The sequence below is a fragment of the Rhea pennata genome, chromosome 24 (assembly GCF_028389875.1).
Source record: "Rhea pennata isolate bPtePen1 chromosome 24, bPtePen1.pri, whole genome shotgun sequence".
Lineage (NCBI taxonomy): Eukaryota > Metazoa > Chordata > Aves > Rheiformes > Rheidae > Rhea > Rhea pennata.
In genome coordinates, this window is record NC_084686.1 from 7309503 (window position 1) to 7332384 (window position 22882).

At 45.1% G+C, this 22882-nt stretch overlaps 1 protein-coding gene across 5 annotated transcripts in view; it reads right to left on the bottom strand.

Annotated features, from left to right (window-relative positions):
• FLI1 (Fli-1 proto-oncogene, ETS transcription factor) overlaps window positions 1-22613 on the bottom strand; it is a 93479-nt gene extending 70866 nt beyond the window's left edge. Inside the window, exons 1-2 of one of the 5 annotated variants that reach the window (XM_062594373.1) lie at window positions 22253-22613; window positions 20285-20366 (exon numbers count right to left, since the gene is read on the bottom strand). In XM_062594373.1, coding sequence (XP_062450357.1) covers window positions 20285-20323 — 39 coding nt within the window. In that variant the 5' untranslated portion in view covers window positions 20324-20366; window positions 22253-22613. Of the gene's footprint in view, window positions 1-8251; window positions 8315-8658; window positions 9096-10528; window positions 10550-20284; window positions 20367-22252 lie in introns of those variants that run through there. The other 4 variants (XM_062594375.1, XM_062594377.1, XM_062594374.1 and 1 more) reach the window with 4 other exon arrangements.
• Window positions 22614-22882: the final 269 nt, after the last annotated feature.

Consider the following 22882-nt stretch of genomic DNA (forward strand, 5'->3'; position numbering starts at 1 on the left):
TGCAGCTGTCTTTAGTTGCATTCAGTAGCATGTTTATTGGCATCTACTTGATCCTGATCCAAGGTCACATTCCTCTCTATCTGAACAAGAAGACAAGTGACTAAGCAGCATGACCATAAATGAGATTGGGTGTCTCTAACAACACACAAGATTTAAATCACTGGGGGCTTGCGATTCTTACGAGGAGCAGAGCATCGGCGCAGACATGCCAAGCCTGCGAGGGCGCTCAGGAAGGGAGAGCGGCTGTGAGCCGGGTGCCGTGCCGCAGCTGGGGAGAAACAGCGCTTCCCCGAGGGAGAGGCTCCCCGCCGCCTGGAACGGCTTTGCTTTTACACCGATTCCTTCACACGCACTGTAGGCTCCTAACGTGGCTGAGGAGAAAGGAGCCGTGAGAAGAGAGCGGACGCCGCTCGGCGCAGTCGTTCGCGATGAGAATCGCTGCCAGGTCCAGTACGGCCGATGGCAGTGCCGTCGGTCCGGTACACGTGTAACCATTTCGGGGAGCATTTCTGCCAGCAGCCTACATATTTTAGACACTAAGTTCCAGGCCTACGTTCAAATACCAAATATCTTCACACCTACTAGACTGAAAAAAGCCTGTGCAAATCAATGAGATCTCAACAGCTGATTTTTTGCTTCCTTTGCCAGAACATTAAAAATCCCCTATCTGTACTAGAATGCAGCCTTTGGCCAAAATATTCCTTTTCTGTTTTCTTTTGGTGGTGTAGAGCATGGCTGCAGCCCACTACTTTAAACGTAACTGCATTTCTACACCACGGTTCTTGCCTCTCTGCGGTTGGCAATGCAAAACTCAATGAGATATGAAGAGGGCACTGTCACTCTAGGCAGCCTGACACAGAGACTAGGCAGAAAAAATAAAAGGCAAATGTTCGATGCTAGCGTTATATGAAGTCCCAAGGAGATTTGGAACAGGAGCAGTGGAGGAGTTACGGTTTCCTTTGTTCTGTTAAAAGGAAAAAGGAAACACATCAGGAAACCAGACTGTGGAGCACAGGAAGTCTCACTTTGGCTGATAAAAAGGAACTGATGTGAGGTTGGTTCAGATGCAGTTATAAGTCAATCAAGCTTGGATCAACAAGAAGAGCTATTCAGAAGAAACCAGAGAGCCAAACTCTGCTTCTAGCTATAAACGTGGTGTTTTAACCTTTTAATCTCTTGCTTATCCACTTTTTAAAAAGAAAGCTACCGTAAAAAACATTTGCATGAGAATTTTCTCATCATACAAAAGTCAGTTTCCAGAGCTCACCACACCTTCCACTGAGACCACCACACTTCATTCCAGTTTCTTTTTTTCACTCATCAGCTAACTTAAAAAAAAAAAAAAAAAAAAAAAAAAGCATATTCTTGCTGATTTATCTCCTTCCCTCAGATCAAAACCAGCATTAGTTAAGAACGGCAGTTTTTTGCTGAGTGGGAAATCAGCAAATGACTAATTAATGGCTCTCCTGCCCGTTATGTTATTTCAGTCCCTCTGCATGATTGACAAGCATGACCCAACAGGCAAACGTTCAACTCCTGGGGCTGCAGCTTGGTCAGGTTTGGGGAGTTTTTATACTTTTTTTTTCTTTTTTTATGTCCTTTGCTCCTTTACAGCCTTGTTCTTACTTGAGTTCCAGGTTCATCTACACTGGAAGAACTGGATCATGATGCATGTAAATAAATCAGTAGGCTTAGCTATATCATGGTGTTTAACACTGAAGACTCTACTGAGCTGTGTTTCTGTACTGCATTTTAGAAAAAATGGGAAAAGAAGGAATGCTTGATGCACATGAAGAACCAAGGTCCTTTTCTTTACTGTATCATGCCAAAGCTGAAGAGAAGCAAAGGCAGAGATTTTGAAAGGTGCCCATGGGATTTAGCCTTATTTCTCTCAGTTATTTCCACTGGGAGTTGTATATTCAATGCCCCTTAGCCAGCTTTGCAAATTTTAATCAACATGTTTACATACAGAGTTGAAATACTCAAATAAGCACTAGAAAGTGGCTTGGTTTTCAAAGGGAACAGATACCTTCAAAAACTAGTAACAGTTGCAGGCTGCCAGCACCTTTGCAAATCAAGCTGCTTGCCTAGTTACACAAATATGCACTTACATGCCTATTTTTAGGGCTCTGACTTCAAAAGATGGAAGCAAACCAGAAATAAATACATGAATGTGTCTCTGGTATCAAATACTGATGGTTCCTGCCAGGTCACTTTTTTCAAAGTTTTGCCTTTGGTACTATTTGTCACTAGAGAAGCAAAAAATTAATCAGGATATACCTAACTGGCTTCAACGGTAACATAGGCTAACATATATTGCTTTTGTTTGGGTCTCTGCCTTACAGCTAAAGGAAAATCTTTTTTGGTGACGGGGATGGGGGAGGAGGGAGGTAACCTTTGTGGCTTTACTACAAGAGGCAGGTTTCTAGATCAGTGTTACTAGCTGTGTAGATACACATCAGTAATTATGTGGCCTGGGTAATGAGAGGAAGAAAGAAAATAAGTAGTAGTTGCATTAACATTTTGGAGACTTTGATATTTTGAACTCAGTAGACTAGATTATGCGTTGTCCTGTAGTGTACATTGCTGTTTATATGAGTGCAATTCAGGTTAACAATAAATTATCTTGACCTGCACCCTGACCGCCCTGGTGTCTACGATGACACAGCATGCATGCAGGTTAGCAAAGACCTGGGCCCACAATCAGGCAACTTATTTCCAGAAGAAGGCAGAAAAATACATTTGCATTGTGATATTTTGGTCCATATTTTCAAAAACACCTATAAATATGCACTAACAGCAAGAAAATGTTCACTCAGAAAGTGTTCTCAAGCATCTCCCCTGGAAGTAAAATGAGACTTCTTACAACCTGAGAAGTGTGCTCCAGATCAGTTCTTTTTACATGCCCATGCTATATATATTGACTGTGTGCTCATCTTCATGTGTGCGTAAGAGCAACAGACACAGACACTGAAGTAGATCAGCTGTTCAATTCAGAGCAAACAATCTAAAGAGATTTTTACATTTGGGGCAAAAACTGACTTCTAACTGAGTTGTAGAACTACACTTCATGTCTTAGGCCCATCTCCTTTAGGCAAGGCCAGCCACACGTCCATGCATGCTCTAGTACTAACACCGTGCTCCTGGAGTGCTAGGTGTCTAGCAAACCCACAAATGTCTGGAAACCTAATTGTAAGGCTCCCCTGGCTCCTTTAATTTTCCTACTTGTGCGTGTTTGCACCGAGATGGGACATACTGCCTTTCAATAAGTGGTCAGGCAAACTCAAGCAGAACGACAAACTTTCAGTTTTCAAAGGCAATCTATGGTGCTGCAGAAATACTTCATGGGCTGATGTTTTAAGAGGAAGAGAATGAAAGATACCTCATCTTATAGGGTTCTGTGTTCATATGTCTGTGGCCTCAATCTTTCAAAGACAACATGAACTGAAATCAAGAGGAAAGGCTTCTGTAAAGACAGGAATGAGAGACCCAAAGAGAGTAAATTCTGGTTTGTGCAAAAATTGCTTTAAAGGCCATTCTCACCTTAGGAGCATATCTCATCTTATCAGCATGTCATCTAAGACTTCACTTTGAAGTGTAATCTTACTCTTTGCTGCTCTTGATTTCTGTCTCTTTCTCATAATATTCCAATGAATAATCCTACTCTTACATATCAAGACTCCAGCAAAACTTTCCTTAGAATATATGCTGCAGGGAGTGATACAAGCTGGGCCTTTCCCTCCTTTTACAGTAGGAGCATCACAGAATTAAAATAAATAACTAAAACAAGAGCATGAAATCCTCAAGACATGTATGCTACTACTCAAAGTGACCACATCCTGTTAGGGCAAAATCCACAGTGGTGGAGAGAAGCTATAAAAGGCTCTCAGCACCTCTTTAAAGCCTCCGAATGAAATCCCAAGTGCCTACAATCTAAGCAGTTGTGCTTAGCCTTAGTTGTGTATTAGGTTTGTTTCAGACCACTTTTCCTTCCTATACCAGGAAAAATTCTAGCACAGAGAGGCAGAGCTGCTCAGTTCTTACATATTCTGCAAAGACTCTTTTCCCATGTTTTGCTTGTGTAGCAAATGGGAGCTTGTGCCGAATACCTGGAGTCGACAGCATCCAGCTCTAAGGCATGATCATAATAAGTTCATACTATGGCAAAAGGCATTCATTTGCATATAGGTCTTTGAGGGAAAATGAAGCAGCAAAATAAGTAGCATTATGAAAATATCTCAATTACAAAATGTTCCTAACAGTTTGTGCCATTGTATATTAGAAAGCTGTTCTCCAGCATCAACAGGTGTGACACCTGCATATGGACTGAGGTGTCAAGGAACAAGGAATTTATGCATAGGAAATTTCAGATGGTTTTGTTCAAAACTGCTTTTGAGGGACAGCTACACAGAAAGACTCCAGTGAATGAACATCTATGCAATTTTTTCAGTTAAGGGTCTTGTCCTAAGAGTCAATGCCTTTTTGCCAGGAAAGGACATCTCTAAAGGCCCAAAGCCAGGGCAATTTAAAAATGGCCAAACAGACATTCAAGCTTGCTCAAAAAAGGAAACATGTTCTTAGTTCGAGATCTTGATGACCAAGTTTCAGGACGAGAGCGAACGCCTACAGCTCACAAATGACAAGAAACAGCGATTGCAATACAAACCCTACCCCACCCTTTGCTATAGCAACACCGACATACGAGTTGTCTTCTCGTGGAGAGACATGCACGGTTGTCACCTAACTGGGTAATGCAGAACTTCCATTGTATGTCCTTTAAATGGTCTAACTCTTATGCCCATCCATATAAGGATGAACATATTTTCACAGAATGAAAGCAATGGTTACATCCAATACATTTTTTTTTACTATTAGCCAGGTTTTAGCAAGTGCACTTACTTTAATTATGTCTTGCCTGCATGTAAGGTGGAACTGAAACAATTAAACCAGTTTGAAGCCATACCATGTGTTACTGCAAAGAAGTCCATGCATGGGCATCTTGTCAAAATTAGAGGTACCCTGTTTTTGATATAATTTGAAGCAATAAAAACCAAAACCACCCAAACACAATAGGAATTAAGTCAAAGCAGGATGTTAACCCAAATAAGATATGGATTGAAGTATCTGGATGCACAAAATAGGTTACAGATAATTTAAAATTAGTCCAAACACAAGCCATCCTCAGTCTCATTGGCTCCCAATCATCTTCTGCAAGATGATTCTTCTGTTCACAGAATATGAACAGAATATGGAAATGAATTAATAAAGATTTGCAGTACTTCTTTCTCCATAAAAGACCTTAGAACATTATTCCAGAGATCACTTTTCAAACCAGCCAATCCAACCCTCAAGTTAGGTATTAAACAGATTATTTGAGGAATGCAACAAAAATTGCTACTCATCACCTCAGTAATTAATTTATATTCCCTCAAGATAAATAGTTATTTGTGAAGAGAAGAAGGTGCATTCTAGTCCTGATGCTTTGGTTCAGCAATACCTCATGTGACCTAAGTCAATGCATGATAGTGAAAAATGTCTTGAAATCCTGTGCTGATCCTATAATAACTCTATTTATGCATTCCTTGAGCTCTGTGTTAAAGAACTGTGATGACAACTTCAATTTACATTTGCATGCAATATCCACAGAGGAAGAAAGTGCAGCCCAGGGCCATCCTGACCACATCTGTGCTCTGACCATGCTCCCTTTCCCCAGCATTGCAGCTACATGTGACCGTGAGCCCTTAGGACAGGGCTACAGAATTACTGCAGCCTTGTAACCCTTACCTATGAAGTTATCCTGCATTTAGGCAGGTTTACAGTTAAATTATTCCAAGTCATCAAACCCAGCCATCAGAGAGCCTGTTGTCAAAACACTTTCTGAACAGCCTAATAAGATAAAGAGGAAGGTACAAGCCCAATATTGGGAAGTGCGGGGTGAAGGGAGATATTTTTATAGTAGACTGGACTCCAATTTGACTCTGCATTTTAAAGCGTATTTCCCTGCTGCATCAGGCACGTGTGTAATTAAAATTCTTTTACTCAAATTAAACAGTCAGTCTGCAGAATAATTTTGCATAGGAACTGAAAGAACAGTCACTTATGTTATTTAAAGTGCTCAAAAAGACAGAGTAGAAAACAGTTCTAAGCTTGTTCTCAAAGAAGACAGTCACCTGGAAGATGCGCCCCTCTCCCACTTCTATTCTGAGCTGCATAGCACTTCTATATAACGGCAGGTATTTTTCTGAGTTTCTGGAGGGAAGTGCTGCTCAACCATTAGTCATTTTCTCTACATTTTTTTTTCTCTTCTATCACCTCTGTGTATCTTTCTGCCCTATTATTTCCAATCCAAATGCACAACATTGAGAGAAAACAAACTTCAGGCAAACAGATCCAGGGGTAAGATTGCTTTTAAACTGCTTTCCCTCGGATAAGGGATTTGCTTTAGTATGTCCTAAAGATTTGCTTTAGTATGTCCTAGAATTTAGAAAACATACCCTGAAGTACAGGTTATAGCTCAACACATTAAAAACATTTAAGCATCTCAAGCCACATCCTCTCCCATTGCCCTTCACCTAAGACAAACCAAGCAAGGTGGCCTAACCCCTTCCTTTTTGGTGATGAACTGCAACAAAGTTTCCAGTGTATGGGGCTAAGACTTATTGGGAACCTGCTCTTTTTCTCCCCAGCAAGAAAATTTACAAGAAACCTTATATAATCCTAGGAAACTGCAGGAGAAGCTTTCAACTAGTGATCTAAATGCACATTACAGAAAAGAGTGAATTACAGAAGGAGGTGAACGGGACGGGGGGACCTGCAGCAGCTTGCTTATGATCCTGGAATTTCTCAGGAAGGGAACCCAAGATGAGACTCCCGGGTATCTGGATCCCCCAGTCTCTTAGCTCAAACAGCAGAATTATTTCTGGGTTACAAGAGAAGTGTGCAAATACAACCAAAGTCTGCAAAGCAGCGAGTGGGCAGATCCAGGAGTCAGGGTAGTGACCTGCAATGTGGGTGAGTTCCTCCTTTTGCCACAGCCTGCCCAACGTGACTGTAGGCCTACTTGCTCTGTGTTGCAGTTCCTCATCTCCAAATAGGGGGGAAGCAGCAATAATACTTTGCAACATAGGGTGACAGGGCAGAGGAGGAGCTCCTGGTGGGCACCATGAGCTACGTGGGTCATGCGAACCCTTCAGCAGCCTTCCGAGGATGGTGCAGGGGGCTTGTGGCCTGCAAAGAAAAGCAAGTCTGGGTGTGCACTGCAGCAAATGCACAGATGGGACATTTCTGCACTTTCACTATGCAATATTTAGGGCTCCACAAATCAAAGAAGGTTGTGGTGCACGAAGCATATCCTGAATGAGGCCTGAGTTACTTTTGCTACAGAACTGAAGAGGTGGTGGTGGGGATGTGTCTTATTCCTGCCATAACCTCCCAGATTTTGTATTTTCCACACTCCTGCTGTCTCTCTCCTTCTTTCTGACTTTCCCCCTTTCATTCCCTCTTTCTTTCCTCTTTTCATTTTTCCTTCTTGCCCATTTCCTCCCCCTGCTCTCCCCTTTTTGGAGGTCCTTCCAGACCGTGCACTTGTCACAAACTGCAATCTAAGGGAGAAAGTTTCAGTTCCTACCAGTTTGCAGCTTCTTTCTCCCGGGTCAGCAAAAAGAAAAAAAAATGAGAGAGAGAAAAAAAGGAAAAAAAAAAAAAAAAAAAGACTTTTAAGAGATCAACACCCCACCCAGGCGATAGGCATCTTTCGAAATCCTCCAACCCAAACACACCCACAGCGTCTCTCTCGCTTCAAGGCTGGTCTGTTCGGGCTGCTTCTGTGCTATAGCGCTCCCTCAAGAAGAGCCCGTAAGAGTTGCACAAGGGTCCCCAAAAGCAGGGAAACCAACCCCTGCTGCCTAGGCTTTGAGAAACAGCATGAGCCTCCTCAAGGGGCTTGGACAAGGCTTACTTTATCCTTGCGAAGGCGTAAGGACTAGTTAATTTGACGGGGGAGAAGGAGGGGGAACCATTCTCCGAGTCACAGCAGCGTCCCCGCTTGCTCAAGGCCACCAGAGGTTGGTTATGCTCGTGGTTTTTTTGCCACACTCTTTGCTTCCCCTTCCCCCGCCTCGTCCCAAGCTAGGCTGATGTTTCTCCTCCACACCGCCCCGTCCCTCGCTCCCCCCTCCAAAAAAAAAAGAAAAAAAAAAGAGAGAGAGAGAAAGAAAGAAAGAAAGAAGAAAAACTGCTGGAGGAAACGCACGGGCGACCATCAGAAGCGGCGCTGCCTTTCAGGCGAGGAAATCAGAGCCGGCTGACATGCAGCGCCGGGGGCAGGCGTCTGGGGCCGGCGCGGGGCCCCGGGCGCCCGCGGGCGCCGCTCGCCGCCGCCCCCCGCCGCGGCGCCGCGGGCGGCAGCTGTCAGCGCCCGGCGGCGGCGGCGGAGCCGCGCCGGCCCGCGGCCCCCCCGCGCCCGCCGCCCAGCCCGCGCCCGCGCGGGGCGACCGGAGCGGTCCCCGCCAGGCGGCGGCGGCCGGAGCAGGAGCAGGAGGAGGAGGAGGAGGAGGAGGAGGAGGAGGAGGAGGAGACCCCGCCGGCCGGGGCGCCGGGACGGAGCCGGAGCCGCGGCGCCCCCGGCCGCGGGCTGCCGACCCCTCCTGCCCCGCTTACCTTAATAGTGCCGTCCATCTAGAAAAACTTCCAGCCGCTGCCAGCAATATTCCACACATTGACCCGGTTTAGCCTGCAACCGAAGCCTCCTGAAGTTTGTATGCTCCTCTCCCTTTCGCTTTGCTCTCTGTCCTTCCAGGGAGGTCTTACTTTTCTGCCTTTAGCCCCTCTCTCCTCTCTCTCCCTCCCTCTCTCTCTCTGCCTCTCTTTTTTTAACTTTGGTTGTTGCAGCAGAGCGAAAAAGAGACAGTTAACCGGATGAAACGTTTTTTTCTGCTAATTTTGGGAAGTGAAGTCACTCGAGGAGGAAACTTTCGTCTCTCCACTGGTCCTGCCTTCTTGATCAAAATATATATATTTTACATACAGGATATTTGCTCCATTTAGATAAGAAGGGCTGAACAATAGCTACCTCTGTCAGCTCTTGTTTGTCGCTAACGCAGCCAGTCCAGTGGAGACCTTGCCTTGCACCCCAGGCTGTATTACCGAGCTCTGTGTGTCATCCCACAGTTTAGTTTAGCGTGTTTTCTGCATTTTTTTTTCTTTTGGCTGGAGCAACTTTAGCCTGACTCACTGAATTTCCGTCTCTTCCCACAGATTTTTTTATTAATGCGTTTTCCAGTCACAGGCAAAATTAAGGGGAGAAAACGGTAAATACAATTCAGTGGAAGCACGCAGACGGGGGGTGGGGGGGAAGACGATTAAAACGTTGCATTTAAAACATACCGCGGCCCCTCTGCTTCACGCCTTTCTCGGGCGCGGAGCGGCAGGCTGGAGCCCAGTCCTGCCCGAAAGGAGCGGTAAGCGCAGTAATGCAAGACAGACAAAAAGCCAGCTCAAGTCAAAGATGTCAAGTGCTTTCTTAGGCTCGCAGATGCAGTGTTTGCTGAGTTTCCTTCCAAAGGAACCAGCCGTTCCCCGCCGTTTTCAAAGAAACATCGGGGTGGGGGGAGCGTTACTTCTGAAATACTTTTTAAGAGAAAAAAAAAAAAAAAAAAAAGTTCAAAGGCTAGCAAGCTCGAGTAGGTAGTGGTTTTAGGAGGGAACAAAAAAACAAAACAAACGACGCTACCGAGTAAGCACACGCTGAAAATGGTGCTGCAGGAGAGTGGAGGCGCTTTTCCTTGAGGCCACTTTCATCCCCTTTCCCTTTCCCGCACTCCCGATCGTTTCAAGACGTGCGGTATCGGGGTCTGAATCAAAGGCACTGAAATCAGCGGGAGTCGATCCACTTCGCTCGAGGGGCTGGAGCACCTTCCCCAGCCTCCCCTCGCAGCGTAGTTTTCTCGCTGAGCTCTTAAAAACCCCACTGAGCCGGAAAAAGGCTTTATAAGTTGAAAAAAAAATGACAAGAAAAATTACAATAATTGTCAGATCAGCTGAAATTTCAGATCCCAGATGCTATGTCAGAGTGGGCACTGCAGTAAAACCAAAGCAAAACACCCGCTCTAAAATCTCATTTTAGCCCTGGCAAGTCAGTGACATGAAATTCTCTCTTTCATTCAAACGAGAGCGATCACCAGGAAAGAAACGCGCTTTCCTTCTTACTTTTTCCCCCTTTCTTCCCCTTTCTTTCTTCCCCCCCCCCCCCCCCGAGAAATAATAAAACTTTCCAAACGCCCCAAGGAGACACTACCCGCCCGTCCAGCTAACCCGCTCCACTTCCCCCCCCCCTTGCAAAAATAACAAGCAGCGAGCAGCGGAACACATCATGCAACGCTTTGGGCGTCCTTTATTCCCCACTTCTGCAAACTGTTGCAGCCCCAGGAAAGTAGCAGAGGTTGTAATAAAGGGAGGGTGAAGCCAAGAAAGAAAGTGTCAAAGTAGGAGGACACTCCTGAACGTCAGATCTCTCTGTGCAGGGGATTACCTTGTCCAGTGCCAGTTGTGTCCAGTCTTTTTGTTCCCCCCCCTGCCTTTAGTCCAACCACAGGGGGGAAAAAAAATCAAAATTATATCCAAGGTTACTCTGCACCCGCCCCTTCCAAAAGGGAAATACAATAATGCCACTAGTGTTTCTACTCGGCTGCGGCAGAGATGCCTTATTAATACTTTATTTCTCCAAGACCGAAGCTGGCAGGAGAGAGCTGCAGATCCCCCTTGCCCCTCCCTCCTCCCCTCCCTCCCTCCCCCCTCCTCTGAAATTAGCCTCATCAATTCAGCTCCGATTTTCGCGTTCAGACGCAGACGCGGGGCTGAACGAGAGCAGACTCGCAGCTCCCGGCTCGCCCGCGCCCGAGGCCGCCCGCAGGCAGGCGGCGCGGCACGGCACGGCACTGCGCGGGGGGGGGGGGGGAGCCGAGGGGACGGCGCGGCCGCCCGGCCTCGGGTCCCCCCCCCCCCCGCCCCTCCAGCCGCCGCTTTACAACCCGGGGGGGGGGGGGGGGGGGGAGCTGCGCCGGGGTCCCCGGAGAGCAGCACATCTGGATGCTGCTAGCGGGGTCAGCTCCCCCCTTTGCCCAGGGCCACAAGAACCGGAGTTCAATTAGCAGGAATCACGGTTAACCCTTCGCTCTCCTCGCTACCCTCCTTCCCTCTCTTCGCCTCCCCGCTCTTCCCCCGTCCGCCCCGCAACTGCTGCCTTCCCCCCCTCGCCCTCCGTGTTACCACACGGCAGGCTGCAGCGACCAGAAAAGCAAGAGGTTAAGGGGAAGGGTGAAACGCATCCTTTCAAAACCCGAATGGTTTCCTCTCGAGACAACGTGCTCCACCAACCTCCGAACAACGACGGGGGTGGGGGTGAGGGAAAGGACAGGCTGAGGAGCCAAACCACGGAAGGAAGGGAATTAAAAAAAAAAAAAAAATCTCCCCTGGAAAGAGTGCCTCTGTCATTACGGACCTCACGGAGCATTTCGGGTTTAGGCTGCGTGGTGGGCAGGTCTCGGCCGCGCTGGGCAGTGACGGGGAGCCGAGCGCGGCGGGGAGGAAGCACCGAGCCCAGCACTTGCCGAGCGCCCCGAGGAAGGGGCAGAGCAGCCCAGCCCTCGCGGAGGGTCCCCAGGGCTCCCCAAGACCGGGGGGTGTTGAACAGACCCCCCCCTCCGCCCCCGACACACACATACACGGAGATATTTTAGGAACTCAATTCTACATTTTCTTGCATGCTCGGCACCGTGTCCGGAGGGGCTTTTTATTTTGCCTGAGGATGACTCAAAATGAAGCCTGTTCGGGTTTGACTGGATCCATCACGGATGTCCCGTGCTTTACCTCTGGTCCCTATGTTTGGTCTAAACTCAGACTTGCGAAGAATCCAAGAGACAAGGTAATGAGCGAAGTTGTTAAACATTACGGCAGACAAGCCGAACAATCTATTACTTTCCTCCCAAACAGTGTAACAAAAGAACCTTTGCTTCATCTTTTTTTCCCCCCTAAAAAAAAAAAAAAAAAAAAAAAAAGTTATCTCAAACTTTTTGGAAAAGGCTGGAATATTCATAAACCTCCTGCGCCAAGCTCTGAATCATCCTAGGTGACTGTTCCGCGACTTCTCCGTTTAACTGTTTGCTAGGGAGGCGCAGAGGCAGGCTGCTCCCCTTCGCCGCAGGAGCGCGAAGTCGCCCCGCGGCGCAGCGTGCGAGCCCAAAGCCGATAAATGTGGGCGACTCTGAATCCGCTGCTCCGTGTTTGGATGCATGCGTATGTGCAGCGAAGGAATTACGATCTGTTTAATGTGGTTACCACCAGACATCTGGAAAATCATTTGATGTTGGCAAGCACGGAAGATTTCAAATGCTTACATCGGGACAGGCTGGTAGAAATCAATTATTATTATTTTTAACTGCGCTTATGAATGAAACGAAATTCTCGTCCGAAGTTATAAATAGTTCAATACTGATCAAAACATTTGGCATTTCCCCACCTCTTCTCCTCATCCTTTAATTGAATGACAGAGAGTTCACTCTCGCAGAAAGCGAAAAAGCCATATTTTTATTTTTTTGTTATCCAATTGAAGTTAATAAGGACACATTGGATGGAATTTGGTTCAAGACTGTTTCCCATTCAGTACCAAAGGAGTTAACCCCTCGGTGTAGTTCAATGCCAGGCTTTCGCGGGAGTATATACCCCCAAAGATTTTTTTTTTTTTTTTTTTTTGTCTCTGATTGACGCGGGATTAGCGGTCAGTTTCATAATTTAAAACGTCTATTTATTCTATAGAAGTAAATATAATGAAAACATCCTCGAGTGTCAGCTGGAGGTCACAAATATTCTTTTTAGGGGACAGGAAGGGGGGGTGGCTTACTCCCCTATATCTCTTCCCAGAACCGCGTCAGCTGAACGCTAGTTAATACCCTCGCCCGGGTCTGTCGCTCTGCGCTAGGGCGGTAAATACGAGAGGAGCCCCCAGAAAACAGCAGCTCCACCCTGACGTGGTCACTAGAAAGTGGCTCATTTCCCACTACCTACCCACCAACTGTGACAAAGTTTCCTCTTTTTAAACTAGCTCTGCCTCTCTCTATGCATGTTTTTGTTCCCTACGCTAGGTATATTGTACATATAAATATATTAGTTTCTATATAGTATATTCTCTATCAACGTATTTATAATGTTTACCACCGTGCTTTTCCTGGAGCTGTATTTGCAGAAGGCCAGGGTCTGTTCTGTTGCAGCCTTTACTAGAGAGAAAGTCCCCACCACCTTCAGTGAATAAAATTTCCGAGTCTGAGTTTCCTCTGGCACTGACTTCGTTGCAAAATGAAAAACGCAAAGTGTTTTGTTTATTTCTAAACCTACTTTCTTACAAGACAAAAAGCCCAAACTACAACCCTGAGACTTAATCTCTAGAAACGAATCCCAGTTTAGATTAAACTAATAGGGTAAAACCTCTGCCTTTCAGTTACAGCAATAAAGGGGAATCAGTTGACTTTTCCAGCCATATAATTGAAGGATCGGGCCCCTCCAGTCCCACATCTCTTGGTCTACAGGAACAGCTCAGGGGATTTGGGAAGTAGGAGCCAGAAATTTATTCACTAATAATTAGCACTAAGCAAAATATAATGTCTTAGAAGTGGAGAAGATGCAGGTAGCTTTGAAGCTGCGTCGCAACGACGCGGGGAGCGGGTAAGCAGTGTCCTGGATAGTTTTATTTGAGCTCCACGTCCCAGTAAAACAGCCCCCGCCCTCCCTTCCTCCCCCATCCCGCAATTATTGAAAAGCTAAGCACAAAAAAACAAAAATACTGAAGGCCAAAAAAACAGGCTGCAGTGCACTAGCTCCAAACGTCTGGCCCCTCGCTTGAGGCCATAATTAATTTGAGATTTATTTTTATTGGAGAACCCAGTCTCGTCTGACCTTAGCCAAACAAGACTTCAGCTAGACCCTTGATGCGCTTGAATGGAACAGAATATTTCTCTCTAACTTCTCTTCAGGCGTCCGTGCCTGCTTTGAATTTGTTCCCCGGACTTCATATATTTGAAGATTTGCAGGAAAGATTTAAAGCATTTTTCCCCCTTAGCATTCACTTTCTTGTTCTTTCCTTTTTGCTCCCGCTTTCCCTCCACACCTCCTCTCTTTCTAAACACGGGGCTGGGAAAGCATACAGAAGGCTGCAATAGAAAATACATTGCAACTCGCATGTTGGTGGGGGGGGAAGTTTTTTCTGTAAATTGTGAAGGAACAGAGCCATTAGGAGGTCACGGAGTTAGGGAGGGGGGTGCTGGCTTGAATTCTGGTGTCTGTAAAGGCAGAAGTCACAGAATGCAAAAGCTCGTCCCTTGCCTCCGCGAGTCTGTTTTATTTGAAAGAGCTTCGACCCGCTACATTTCCACCTTCCCAACTTAAATTCAAGTCGTATCTTGAAGGTAAAGCAGGGAAGAAACAACGCCAGTTCCTTACTGGGCAGCACTTGCATTGAGCACTGGTCGGAGTTAGCAGGATTCGCTGGAGCCCGGGAAGTGGAAGGGGATTTTAAGAAGCTAAAATAGAAAGGTAGGTGCAAACAAGAATGAAATCCTTTAGCACCAAGTTGTCAGAACGCATTAATCAAAGGCTGGCGAGCCTAGCGACTTAACAGCATTTCTGCCTCAAGAAATGACTGTCAAAAAAGAGAACGATTCGGCATATATGTATGCGAATCAGTACTAAGAATGACATAAGAGCTCATGCCAGCGCCCATGCTCTCGTACAAGGCTTGGGCATTGCTCATAACTGTCCAGTCTACTTCTGTCGACAAAAACTACTGTAGTTCCCAGCTTCCTTGGAGGAACCTGTTCCCACCTCCCGAGCCTCAGTGGGAAGAACTCAAATTCTGCTGGAAGCCAGTAATTGCAAAAAGTTATGCAGAAGTAGATAACGCGCTAGAGGACACTCTCAGGAGGAACAACGCTACCTGAGCTGGAGAAATTCAGACCGCGAAGTCTTTAACTTTCTGTTTTCTCCTAGGCTAAGGCTCCCTAGCCACTCTGCTGCACACAAACACGTTTCCAGCACGCATGTGTCCCTGAACACCTGCAGGACGCATTCTGCTGTCAGGCTGACCGGCGGACACGTCCCTCTGCTGGGATTTCCCCTCGGATGATTCGTTAGGCATCATCTGCCTTGCGAGATTTCTGCCCCCCCCCCCCCCGAAAAAAAAAGGGGGGAGGGAAAAGAAAATACTGGAATATTCTTTCCTTGCAGCCTGTCTCCGGGGCAGCCTCTGGCTGCTACTGTGGAGTGGGAATGATAGCGTGTCCGTGTCAGGGTTTGTGAGCAGCCCTCACACCCTCTCCAATGAAAATCTCCCTGTTTTGTTCCCTTAAAAATCGCTCTTCAGGGCTTCTGTAAACTTTCCAGGCAGAGTGAAAGCAGGAACAAACCAAATATTGTTTCCAGCCACCCAGACTATTTTGCCTCCATGAATATGCTCCTTTGTACAGTACCACAAACATTATGGCCGCATGAAATCCATTTTTAAAGGGAGAACTGCGCTTGCACGGTGGCTCCTTCCTCCCATCTCTCGGAGGCCAGAGGTCCGTCTTCACGCCCGTTCCAAGGTCCTGCCCATCGCACAAGCCCGCATCAGGAACGCGCCCAGCTGCTTCTGTGTCCCTTTCCCCAAACCGGCCAGGGGCTCGGGGTGGGCAGCGAGCTCCCTGGCCTCCCCCAGGAGCGCCCGACTGAGCCGACGCTACAAAACTAACCAAGCTGCAAGGCGTCCTCAAGCGTTACCTGAGCTGCTTTCGGGGAACTGGCTGAAATTTGCGCTATCGGGTGACTGTTTTAACACTACCCTCAGGCGAGGAGAAGGTGAGAAGGAGAAAAGCAGGGGTAACGCCGGGATATCAGACCGGCGGGGCTCCCAACGCAGCCAGACGCGAGAGCTCAATTCTTAGGAATCAAAGCAAAAGAGCCAGCCCAGAGGCATCCAGTGTTTTGATCCTGGCCACGGCAGGGTAGAGACACCGCCCGTACGGCTCACCCCTTGCAGGGACCAGCACGACGCCCTAAACCAAGCTGGAAAGGAGAGCGTGAAGTGGCAAAGCGCCCTTGCAGGTTAGGCGGGTGAGAAGAGAGTATCCTCCCCGCCCCGGGAGCACTTCGCAGATACTAAAGGGGCAATTACCAGCCTTTATTATTATTATTACGGCTCGTCTCTTGAAGGGGCAAAGCCCGGCGAGCCTTGCCTCCAGCCGCCGGGGAAGGCGCTCGGCCGCGGAGCGCCACGGGCTGCCAGCGCCGGCGGGGCCGGAGCCGCGCGAAAGCAGAAGCGATGATTTCCCTGCGCAAGGAGGGGAGCGACAGAGAGATACGTCTGGTGGGATGCTGCTGCTGCAGGGCATGAGGAAAGCACTGGTGAACCCTCTCCCCTCCCAAATTACTCTTGTACGGCACTTACACACACAACCACAGACCGGCAATGCAGGAGGGGAGCGCAGACTGCTGCGGCAATGGCAATAATTAAAAATTCAGTATTCCGAGGTCATGCTGCTTTGCTTATAGCCTTAATTCTTTCCATATCCCTACAGTCAGAATTCCAGTGCTATCTTTTAAATTTAATTTCCCAATTATATTACATGTTTCATTCTCTAAAGTCAAATGCTTATGTTTAGATGAGATTAGCACCCTCTGATAGACTGCAAATTATTAAGTACTTGCAGATCAGTGAGTCCCCTAGTAGTATAAAAGACACAAATACATTATTAACTGTGTAAAAGAAAAAAAAAGGACCACAATGATTTCGTAAATATTTATGATCTTCCACCAGTCTATTGTGTTAAGACCCGTACGAGAAGCGTGTATGAGGAGAATGAGCAGTCCTGTCAGGCGGTTACATAGGGTCTTTTAACAGACAGATACCGTTACATATGTCCTGATTGTGATGTAAATCAAGGTTACAACACCGAGAAGTTGAACTTTGCCACTATGACTCAAGATAAACCATTCTTGTTAAAAGAAACCATTTTAAAATTCAAATCCTCCTCCTCTTCCTCCTTTTCTTAGCCCCACCTCTCCCCTTTGCATTTTGAAAGTCGCGAGTAGAACGACAGTGTGGCCTGAAGATGGTCGTAGACAGGCTGTTTTATATCACAGTGCATTTATTGCTCCTGGGTCCTTCCACGGAACACCCTGCTAGCAGCCTCTTCTCAGATACAACACACTGAGATGGGCAATTTTTCTCCATGATGCAGAGAATAAACTCTTAACATAAAGCTAATGCACATGATACATTTGGGGAAGATTTATAGAAGATGTTGATCCCAATCTTGCTTTTCCACATAATGGAGTTATGATACCAGTCCTCAGTCAGGATTCCACCAATGTAATGGATACATTAAAATAAAGAATTCATCCCCCAACAAGGTAGGCAAAAACATTTTTGCAGCAAAGGAATGGCATGCTAAAAAAACAAAACAAAAAACCCTCATGACCTGGGAAGAGAGAAGGAATTGGAACTCAGAACCACCTGCTTTTTAAACTTCTTCCTTGAAGGACAGTATGGGAGCAGGAAACAGAAGGCAGGAGCTGTCTAAAACCGAACAGTGCATGCTCCTTACAGAGCACTTTCGTCTGCACTTTGGGAGTTCATACACTGAGGCACAGAGAGTTGAAGTGTTTTCTGCAGGAACACCAACTCCACCCTAGCAGAGCTTGGATCGGTGTTCAAGTTTCCTGACCACCTTCCTAGATCACTAGGATCACCTCTTCTGCAAATAACTCAGTTACAGTCAGAATCACTCCGGGCATTTGGTGCATTGGAGGCAGCAGAAGCTTTGTCATCAAACTCAAGGGACAAAGTCTAGCCTAACCTATTTGTTTAAGGCTCTGATCTTCATCAATGTTCTTACTTTCAAGAAGAACTCCACTAAACTGAATGAACTGTCCAGGTAACTCTTGCACAACTGGTTGCAAAATCTTGAACTTTCTGAAGTCTTGGAGAGATATTTTCTTTGTCTTCAAAGCATTTTGGATCAGTTCCTAAGAAACGTCTGTCAAAATCCTGTTGATTTTTTTAAGCACAGGAACAAGTCATTTCCCCAATGACAGTGGTGTGAATGAGGCTTTACAGACAAAACACCAGAAGACAAAGTCCTTGCCCAAAATAATGGCAGCTGAGGATGAAGGGTTGTAATAAAAGGCAGAATGCTCAGCATCACGCAGCTCACTTCTCTCTCCACCACTGAAACACTGGATGTACGTCCAGCCTTAAAAGTTCTTCCCGGTGGATAAAAAGCACACGTTTATTTGAAGAAAATTTTGTCTAAGCACTTTGCCTGCAGGATTCTGCTTAATGAGAAGGCTGTTCTGATGCTGTTATGGCTTGACTCATTCAATCCTTTTGTGAATGTTAAATTATTCAGGCCTGGATCTCGCTTCCACTTAATTTAAAAGGAATTCTGCTGCTAACTGCAGTGGTAGCTGGATCTAGCCCCACAATAAAAGGCAATGATACCATAATATAGGATATCAGAGGGCCTTCATCTTTTCATTCTAAACAGAACGCATATAAGATCATTTCCCACATGTTGGGATGCCAAAGGAAAATTAATGCTAAAGCTGGGTACAACTGCACAGCATATTTCTTTACTTGAGCTTCTCGTGAATTCACTTTCATGATATTTGCATGCCATTTGGTTTCCACTAAGTTTCTGTTCTTATAGAATTTAGTTCAAAACTATTTGAATTTAATAAACAAAATCTAATCACCAACATTCCCTGAAACACTGAGCTATGAGTGTATTTTGGGGGATATTAACTGAACATGTAATCTTCACAATTTCCATTAGAATTTGCTCTAAAAACCTGGTCCAGAGAGCTGCACTGGTTCACCCAATCAGGGAATATAAGTAAAGCCACATGACCTGGGACTCATCCCACGAAGCTTGCATTTCAAATACTAATACTCCTAACAAACTGTCTGCAAAATGAGCTTCAGCCTAGGGATTATATACAGAAACTATTCAGTGAATCAGTTCCAATAATGTGTATGTAACACGAACATCACAATCGGCTCATGGATCATTGACTAAGCAAAAGAGAGAGAGAGACAAAATTCCTGTAATAAATTATTCATTACAAATTATCCACCCAGCTCTAGTTAACACCCTTCTGTGTTTCTTCAGTCTGGGAGAGAAGAGCTTGTGTTTTAGATTTTCCCTAAGTGCTGTTGCATGCAGAGTTTGCCTTAAACGTGTAACCCAGATGTCTCAGGCTTGGTTTATTTACATTCTTGGGAACTGTTGTGGAAAAAAAAAAACCCATATGATGTCAAATATAATATAGTACTCAATTGAGCTATAAAGGGACAAGGCTGTGCCAATCCTTCTTTGGAATTTTTTATAGTCTTATAGAAAAAGAAAAAAGCAGAAATGACCCATTGAAATACATTCTAAGATTCTTCCTTGTTGTTGTTTAATAAAAAGATACACAACCAACCATTCAGAATACAAGACCTAGTAGTACCTTGCATTAGCCATTATCAGTAAAGCTTTTAAAAGTCAGTTTAACTACCGAAATGAATGGAAGAATTGTTCAAGGTAAGCCATAAGTAACACCACGAAACAAATCCCAGTTTTATACCATTGCCTGATGTGGCAATTCATTTATTTAGCAACAGAAAGAGATGGTTTGATCTGATTCATTAAATGCCCTTTTTTGCCTTGGTATGTACCTGTTGAAAGGAACCTGTTGAAAACAGAACTATACACATTATCTTGCTTATTGACTTCGGTGGTTGGCTCAGCTGAGAGGTAGGGGGATATTAAATGAAATTTAGCTTTGGTTTAAGACTAAATGGTATCTAGGAAATCAGAAAATTGGAAAACAATTTAGGAAACCACTATGATATAATACTAGTAGCACACAACTACTATCATGTAGGTTTCAGCATAACAAACCACTTCTATAATGTAGATCAGGACATTCTCACTATAATATTAGTTATAGTATAATCTACGAAACCAAGCATCAATGTACTGTAAAAAGACAAGACCACTCTAACATACAGTTGGTCCCTGATGATCCAACTTTTGACTCAGTCCAGAACTATAACCGAGATAATTCAGACACTAACCCAACTCCTCTTGAAGGTAAAGAACATTTTCCTAACTTCAGTGAGAATGGGAATGAGATTTTCAACTAATACATATGATGGCAAATTTTGGAGGATTGTAATTTTTGACATTACCTGTTTAAAGATGCTGTCATGTCTTACCTTGACGTAAGACGAAGTGTCTGGTACAGTCTGAAACATCCTTACTTGGTTAATAGATATATTTAAAGGTCCTAAAATTGACCTGCAACAAAAAAAAAGATAATATATGTATATACAGAAAAGTGAAAAATTTCCAAGTTCTGTTTTAAAATTAGTGATAAAGCTTAAAGAGAATTGATTAAATATTTGCGTGTACCCTTTAAAGAAATAACATATGAAAAACATCCACCACAATAACTGAATGTCACATGACAGACAGGTCTTCAAAAGCAGGATTTTATTTCTACGTTTTAAACAACAGTTTGTTTTTAGTTTTGGGGTCTGTCCCCCTGTCCCCTCCTCCCCCTCCCGGAAAGAGCCTTCTTCACTTTTGACCAGAGCAGAGGGAAACGTTTGACATGTGATTAACTGAATTTCTTAGCCAACAATTAAAAGCCAGCAGAAATACTCATGTTTTCATGTCGAGACTAGTTAACCCTATTGACTTGTACCTAAGGGTTTCAGTTGGCTAAACGAAGGGCAGTTGCCTTTCGTGTCTCATTGAAACCATTCCGAGCCATTAGCCTACCGGCCTTTATTGATTTAAAGAACCTTTTTCACCAATAACAATTAAACAATAAATTTAAAAAATAGCGAGCGGAAGTATCATTCCTAACAGCAATAAAAAAATCCGGAGTTGTCAGTCTCAGCCTTCCTATTTCGGATAGTGCCGAAACGTTGTCAAACATCGCTGTGGGTTATCTTAGGCTTGTATCAATGCAGTGCATCTGTTTTTCTGTAGGTCTAAGACTTGATGATCTCCTGATGAACAGGTTTTTGTGTGTCCTCCCTCCCCCTACTCCGACATCACTGCAGAGATTAACAATGGTCGTGAAAAATGTAGCGGTGTGGGGGGAAATAAACTTGTAGTCACTGAAATATCTGACATTTATTCTTTTTCTATCTGCTTCTCTCAGGATCCTTAGTCCCTCGGAAAGCGCTAGAAAGCGATATAAAGTATAATTAGTCCCTCGTTAAAACGCGTGAGCCCCCGTCTTAGTAATTACAGATATCCTGACGCTCCCGCTTTCCCGGGGCGGGAGGGAAGAGTCAGAATTTCATCCAGAACTTGGAGCGGGAAGAAAATGCAACTTAAAATGTATGTTACAAAACTAGAAGTATGCCTAAAGAGTCGCGCCCGCCGCTTAATCATGAAATATCCTCGTTTGGTTAATGAAGAAGTCCGAAGGGCGACGGAGCTGCAGCCCCCGCAAGCCCCCGCGGGGAGCACCCTGCCTCGCCCCCGGGGCGACACCTCCGCGCCTGCAGCGCCGGGGCACGGGGCTGCTCCGAAACATCTGCTGATTAAAAAAAGAGAGAAAAAAAATACAGAGAGAGAAAGAGAAAAGAAGAAGGGAAAAAAAAAAACCCAAATCAACCCAACAACGCTGGAAAATAAAGTTCTCTATCTGCACATAACCCTCTCCTTTACTGATTTTTAAAGCAGTTATTATGCGGCCAGCTGGCACAGAAGGGCAACTGATTATAAAATCGACAATGTGTTTCTGATAAGTACAATTCCTTTTTTTTTTTTTTTTTTTTTTTTTTTTCTGTCGTCCTCCCTCCTAACGCATTCCAGTTTCTTTTGCTTCTGAACTTGCAACGGGGGGTGGGGGCAGACGGAGCTGAGGGACAAGGCAATTTTCCCTAGCCAGTAAATTTTCTAGGGTCAAGGATTCACAGATCAATTTCCTCTGCTCCCCTCTTCGCCCCTGATTACCACCCCCCTCCACTTACCTCCCCTGTATAATTACACATGTTCATATAAATAAATACATCTGCATATTTGAAGTCAGTCTTTAAAAGCCTGCTGTGGATTATTTATCAATCGTATTACACTGCCAGCATCAGTCGAAACATAAAAGGGGCCTCTTAAACTGCTTTTAGATTCACCTCTTGCTTATTATTACTATTATTTAAATGACTCACCTTTTATACCCTTTCCCCTCAACCAGTGGAAGAGCAGTTTGTAAAGATCCAGATTGAGACAAAAAAAAAAAAAAAAAAAAAAAAATCCCCACCAGTTCTGGATTACTACTCTGCCGCTGCAGTTTTGCGAAGGAGAGATTAAACTTGTTAGATCCAAAGCAGCGCTGAAGTTAAAATTCCCAGCCCATCCAGACAGGCTGCATCAACCAGGCATTTCCTCAGGGGGCTTCTGTAATGCTCGCAGCTCGAGTACGCGCTTTTCTTTCTCTCTCTTCTATGCCCTCTACTTTTCATTTGATTTCCGTTTTCCCCTTATCAATATTTCAGCTGCGCCCTCAGATTAAGCATGGTTATATGACATCTTCGCTCGAAGAGCCTGCCTTATGCTACTTGCGACTTTAAAGAACAACAACAAAAAAAAAGTCACAACTTTCTTAAAAAAATACTGTTGAGGAGTCAAGCCGAAAAGAGACGCTGAGTGGAGCTCAAGTGCTACTTTAAATCCCCTTTTTAAGTAAGGAAGTTTCAAATATCCGTTTTAAAATCATCGTTCCTTACTTTGGGCTTTTTTCCCCCCGACTTTTACCTTGAAAATAGTTAACCCATTTCCCTCTGAAGCAGAACTGAAAA